Source organism: Aythya marila (assembly GCF_965140915.1).
Source record: "Aythya marila genome assembly, chromosome: 7".
Classification (NCBI taxonomy): Eukaryota; Metazoa; Chordata; class Aves; order Anseriformes; family Anatidae; genus Aythya; species Aythya marila.
In genome coordinates this window covers 33,072,417-33,079,137 of record NC_139048.1, presented here as the reverse complement: position 1 = coordinate 33,079,137, position 6,721 = coordinate 33,072,417, and the positions used below count along the sequence as shown (strand labels likewise).

At 43.8% G+C, this 6,721-nt stretch overlaps 1 protein-coding gene across 1 annotated transcript; it reads left to right on the top strand.

Moving 5' to 3' along the window:
* Positions 1–588: 588 nt before the first annotated feature.
* On the top strand, positions 589–6,365 carry STOX1 (storkhead box 1). The gene is made up of 3 exons (XM_082764794.1): positions 589–924; positions 2,678–4,964; positions 6,060–6,365. Exons 1-3 carry the CDS (start codon positions 792–794, stop codon positions 6,097–6,099), a joined length of 2,460 nt encoding a protein of 819 aa, XP_082620920.1. The 5' UTR covers positions 589–791; the 3' UTR covers positions 6,100–6,365.
* The last annotated feature ends 356 nt before the right edge of the window (positions 6,366–6,721 follow it).

Sequence of the window (6,721 nt, the reverse complement as noted above, 5' to 3'; positions counted from 1 at the left end):
GCTGGCAGGAGGTGCGCTGTGCTCTGCTGGGCTGGGGCTGCAGCGCTGCTGGGGGAGCAGGGCTTGGCTCTCACCCCTCCGAGCCTCTGCTCTCGCCGTGCAAAGCGGGGACAGCGTTGTTGTCTCTGACCAGGAGACGTGACCAGGTGATGTAGCCTAAAAAATGTGTGAGCTGGTGAAGGAGTACAAATTGTGATTGTAACCAGTTTGTCAGTTATAGCAAGCATGTTTGTTCTCTGTACACTCCAGTAGATAATCTCTAGTTCAAGAGCCAAGTCTAAAAATGGAAAATTTACCATTTCTGTTCCAACGTGCGTGTTAGAGCCTGTTGCTGGTCTTTTTTCTTCTGTATTCTGATCAGGTGAAAAGATTTTGTGCTTAGAATGTTGGATGCTGACCTTTTTCATTAGCTACTCAGAGAAATACAGGTTCTGCATGGTTTTGTTTGTAAACAGTCATCAAATTTAATTCTTTCTCTCTCTCAACTCCCTGTTTACTAAGCTAAATGAAGGTTTAAGCTGGAATTTAATACCAAACAAACTGATGTGCCTAAGGTAGCCTTCTGTTGCCTTCACTACAAAAACACACGAAGTATTTAGAGCCGTTTGTGTTCTCTGAGAAATACTGATGAGTAGTTAGTGAAATAAAAGTAGTTGAGGATAAGATGCTTGCTCTGAAGCAACACCATATAACCGTGGCTAACAGAAAAATGAAGCACTGTGTCATTCAAACAACTTTGTCTTTGTCTTTTTCCTTCCTTCTGGACTCCAGGTGATGTGCTCCCTGTTCTCATGAATCCTTGCTCACTGCCACAGTCTCTTCCTCTGGCAGAAGAAATCTGCCGTGCCATATCAGACATGAATGCAGATCAAATGCTGGTCACACAGAAAACTTTGGTGGAGCAGTTAGTGAAAAGTTCTCCAGGTAAAGTGTTCGTTTCTTCTTCCTTTTAAAAGTGACTGCACCATCATGATATGGGGCAAGTCATCAATGAATGGTCACAAGTAAAACTGGCAATGTGGAAGATTAGAAACCATCAGGCAACTGGGAGAGTGCACAAATATGTATGGAGTCCTTAGCAGCCCATGAGCATTCCTGACGTTGATTTGACGATGATCCTTTTTACAGATTTTAATAAACTGGGTTCGTTAGGACATTGAGAGCATGCCCTTTCTCAAGGGTCGGAAAGAACAGATGAGGGATTGAGATGCCAGATCTGGAAAAGCATAAAGCAGAGACTGCCAGATCAGTAAGGCTTTGAATCCTCCTTTAAGAGCCAGGAACACCTTTGATTTTGATGGCAAAGGGGTCTACAGCAGGGCAGCTACACCTGGTGGCTGGTATCTGGAACGGAGCTGCCCGCAGAATCAGGTTTGTTGGTCAAATTCCTGAAAGCAAATTAATTACACCAGATGAGCTTTAATGAGCTCTTCTGATGGGGGAGTAGTCTCTTCCCTTAAATACTGCAGTTTCTTTTAATCTGAAAAACGTCCCTTAAATCTGCAGTACTGAAGAGGTGCTTGTGCATGTGTGTCTCCATAAAGGCTCCTTATAGCCCTTTGCAGCAGGTTCCCTGGTTTCATACTGAGCTTCCTCGTTTGATTTTTCACAGTCTTCCAGCTCTGCAAACGTTACAGGTTGATCTGGTAAGCATTTTCACTACTGGGAAAATTTTTTAATGCAACCCCATAAACTGGCTCCAAAAGCTGCCAGGAACGTGATGCAGTCCACATGTGCACTGAGACACCACGAGGTTGCATTTTCAGCTCAGCCAGAAGCCGTACTCCCCAAGTCTGTAGAGGGAGAGAACATTTTTCTTGCTATGTTTGTACCTTGCTGGAAGTCTTCCTTCTTGTGGGCAGGAGATGGGCAGCATCTGGGGCGGCTGGTCAGGTGTCACCAGATTAATGATGTGACACCTGAGGGAAAACCAGCAGCTGAGACCAGTCTCAGTGAGGTAAATTTTGGGAGCACTTGTAATGTGACCAAAAGGTACCAGAAGCTTGAGAGAGAGGAATAAAAGCTGCTCTTAAATAACCTGCCCAGAGGCAAATGCTTTGAACACAACACACAGCTTGGGAGAAGGTCTCACAAAAATCATATCCTGACAGATGCCCAGGGACATCCTTGCTTATTCAAAAGAGAATGCTGTGACCACCAGAAACGCTGCTGTCTTTACCTAATTCCTCAGGGGCGAGCTTCCCTCATCAGCGAGGAATGGCCTTGAGAGAGTTAAAAGGGTTTTGCTGGTCCTTAAGCCGCTGGCAGGCCTGCAGCCCCCTCGGCGGGATGGCGTTTGTGTGCTGCCCTCTCCTGGCTGCTTCAGCTCTCCCCGGCTCAGGGCTGAGCACGGAATATCCGAGCTGGAAGGGAGCTGGGGCTGTCCCTGTCCTGCGGGGAGCCCTACGGGGATATGGCTGGGAAAAAGCACTATTGCTGGTGATGTATTAAAAAATAAATAAATGTTGCTGTTTGTCTTGTGGTACCAGGCATTTTCATGTCGAAATTGAGTATTTCCCATTCGCATTTCGGTCGCAAACTGATTCTGAATCTCTCAAGCTAAATACACCGGGTATTTCACGCTGAGTCTGTTACATGCAAGTTTTTCTTCAACCAGTTTCCATTTTATTTGAAAACTTATTTTTGATTTGAAATATCTGTGCTTTCTTTGTTGTAGGCATTGCAGTTCCCTCCCACCAAATCTTATACAATATCCTTGGTGCTCTAATTAAAGAAAGGAAAATCTATCACACAGGAGAAGGATACTTCATCGTCACCCCCAGCACCTACTTCGTTGCAAATGATGCCCCAGAAGGCAATAAAAGAGTCCTGCTGGAGGACAGTTGCTGCTCCTTGTCTTCCATCAGTTGCCTTGTAAATGCTGAGAGCTGTGCAGACCCAGTGAAAGAAAACATTCCTGCCGTATCCTGTTACAGATCCTGCCGTTGTTTCCCCGACCAGAATACGCTCAGTGACCGAAGATATCGGCAACTAATGAACCATGAAGCTAAGGGAGGAGCGAAGAAAGGCTGCAGTGAGTTGAAGCCTTCAATTCAAACTCAAGTGATCTCTGCCTCTGCTGAAAGCCACTCCTGGGACACCATCAAATCCCTGACATCAGTCAAAGAGAAACTGAAATGCAAAAAATTTGGCCTTGGCCTTTTCTGGAGAAGTACTTCCAAAAAAGAGAAACAGAAGAAGGAGTTCTCTACCTTTTCAGCCCAGTTTCCTCCCAAGGAGTGGCCAGTCCGAGATGAAGACAACTTGGATAATATGCCACGTGATATCGAACATGAAATCATCAAGCGGATTAACCCTACCCTCACGGTTGATAACTTGATTAAGCACACAAAATTAATGCAAAAGTTTGAGGAGAGGAAAAGAAGTATCAGTAAAGGTATCTCTGCTGAAGCGTTAACCCTCAAGCAAAAGCATCTTTCAAAGGAGTGTGTTCCAAAGACACAAATTAGAACAGCAAAACACAGCAGGAAAACCAAAGCAGACAGAGAGAAGCAAATCAGCAGAAGCAACAGGAAATCTCCCATGCCTGAGCCAACATCCCCAAACCAGAAACTGGAAGAGAACATTTCACTGCCTACCACGACCCACCAGCCGCTGGATGTAGCGGAGGAATCCCACATCATATATAAAAAACAGATCCAGAACCCTTTTCAGGGTCTCTCATGGAGACACAATGCTTATGCCAAAGGGTACAGAGCTTGTGCTAACAGTCAGCTGAAGCCCAGGACTCAAAAGCAGGATAGGAATTCACAAAGGCCACGTTTCTTGGACTCCTCAAAAGCCTTTGAATATGAAGCTGAACAGTTGGTTGCTGAAATGCAGGCTGACAATGCTAGGCAAAACAAATTACTACGGGATAATCGGTCTTCCCTCCAAGTAAAGCAGGACAGTTTGAGTGGAAGCTGTAGTTACCCACAAAGCAGCACTTTGCGAACAGACGGTAACAGTAAACGCTTTGTGGAGAGCGTTATTCCTGAAGACAACATCCACAGAGGAACAGTCAAAATGAATTGTGGGGATATCCAAAAATCCCCTCGCTCCTACGCTGGGGATAACGGTATGTGCAAAGAAGCAGCAAAGCATTTGGTACGTCCAAAAGACAAGCACTGCAGGCACAGAGCCGCCGCTGTATGCGAGTTACTGGATCAAACAGCAGAAGAGTTTCAGAATGTCAGTCTTTCACGTTGTACAACCAATGTCAGCCGGGTAAAAGAATTTGGTGTGAAACACAGACAGAAGACTGATAAAAAGAATGACCTTACGTTTAAATATGAGTGCGCCAGCCATCCTGGATCACTGAAGGTGGAAAGTGAAGGATTTACTGGTAAGGGCAATCTTCCGCACCAGAAAGCTTGTGACACTGGTAGTTTGTTGCATCTGGGTGACAATCCTGAAAGCAATGAACCATGGCACTTGGTTCCTGGCCGTGCATCTCCAGGTACAAGGGACTGGAACAAAGCTGTGCAAGAGATGGGGCCAGCTCTAACAAACTCCCAGGTTAATATTTGTTCAGCGCAATACAACACAAATGTAAATAAACCTGATTCTGGACACCAGGGATTTAACGGGTGTGCTGGTTTTGCAGAATCACTGGATGGCTCAAAAAGGCATCAAAACCCAGACTTTACAGCAGAAAGCTGTTTGTGCAGTCAGGTTCTTCTGACAGTTCACAGAAAGGAAGCTGAAAGTGGCCTTACTGAACATGTGAAGGCTGCAGCTTTCTGCAGCACCAACAAGGCTGACTCTTTGCTGAACTCCCCCTGTGAGACAGGAGAAGCAGTGGCGTGCCGTGCTTTGGGCCCACAAACCAAAGAAATGAGAAACCCCCCAGGAAAGAAAGGTCTGGTTTTTAAGAACACGGGTACTGTGCTATCAGGGCAGAATCACACAGAGGGGACAGAAAACCACAGCATAACAGGAGACAGTGGAATTGACTCCCCAAGGTAAGAACACGCATGTGACTGTGTCAGTTGTTTCAGCTTCAAATTAACAATCAGCTTTAGGTAGACCGGTTGCTGTATACCATAGATCCCTCTCCACAACAACAAAATTGTTATTATTTTTAAAAACGTAAGTGTTGTGACCCAGAAATACTCAAAATGCAGAGTTCTACCATGTCTTTTTATATGAACTTTCTCCCCATGTCTGCTATACAAATGCTGCAGTTTATATTTTGCTTTCATGAGACAAGAAAATATTATGAGCTCTAATTAAACAAGAAGATGTAGACAAGTGCAGAAATGTTTTGAAACATGGTGATGGATAAACTCAATATGGTCCTGTTAACAATAACGCTCAGCTTGCATTGATCTTACCGTGTAATATTACTAATATTGCCATAGTTTTCCCGGTTGTAGATGAAGACTAAAAAATGTTTTATAAAGGTGTTCAATCATAATTTAAAGTACAAAATATACAAATTGCTCACAACAGACTGGAGAACGTGTCCACCACCTGACCAAGAGGTTTCTCTTCCCTTCATAACTAGGTAACTTCCTCAGGTGGATTTTTGAAAATTCATTAATAAACAAAACCAGTATGAAACAATATTTCATGTAGTTGCATGTGGGTAAGACTTACAAAACTGTTAACTAAAGTGACAGGAGCATAAGATGAAAAGCTCTGAGGGAAAAAATAAAATCATATCAATTTTTAATAGCACCATATGTTCTTAATACCTTAAATGACTGGTATTTAAGCACAATTAAACCACTCAGGTTCTCATTAGACATGTATTGTCACCTTGAGAAACTTGTACACAAAGGAACAAATCACATACTACCATTTTTAAGGAAATTCTGCTAAAGTGTTTTTTTTCTCCCCCTTCTTAAGCAGCTTTTTGGCTGTGCGCTCTCTCAGGCAGAATTTTAAAGTGTTGCTTGGACATGGACACTTGAAGCCTCTTGGTTGTTCTTTAGCAAAAAGTATTGAAAGGGTCATTCTGATTGTATCGATGCCATCTGAGGTACCAGAAGCTAAGCCAATTCAGGTTATTTTTAGAGTATGAGGTCTGACATCTAATAATTCTGTTGTTTCAGATGGACTGAAAAGAAGATGAAGCTTCCTGCCAAATTCTAAAAGAATAACAATGCCAAAAGGAGGACAATCCCCCAAATATTCCTTGCTTCAGCTAACTGTGGTCATGAATGTTTGATTAGTTTTTTAATGAGCTATGTAAACTTTTTTCTTTGTAACAATGCGACCATACTGTAACTATGACTGGTCACAGCGTGAAGCTGCCTCTAAATCAGAGCTGTTTGTTGGAAGTGTGGAGACCTAATGCACATTTCTGTTGCTCTCATCTTTAGTTTTTACATCCCTGCGTCAAATAAAAGTGAGGACTGATATACTTCACTCAGATCCCTTTGTTAATTTTGTTAATTTGGAAAGGGCATGTGTTGCTCTAACAGGACTACACCACTTGTGCAGGATTGTTTGATGCTGTAATTCTCAAGAGTTTTGTTTTGTTTGTTTGTTTGTTTGTTTTTAATTTGTAATTTTTGTGTGGAAAACCAGACCCAGGGGCAGGCTCCAGGCTCCCTCTCCCCTGTCAGCAAACACCCAAAGGATCCAGCTGGGCACGCACCTTGTTACCACAAACACTGCTTGAATCCTGGGGCTTCCTCACTGTTTTGGGGAGAAATCGCGGCAGTGCTGCTGGGCTCGCTTGTGCGTGGCTCTGTGCGGTGCACGGGACTCG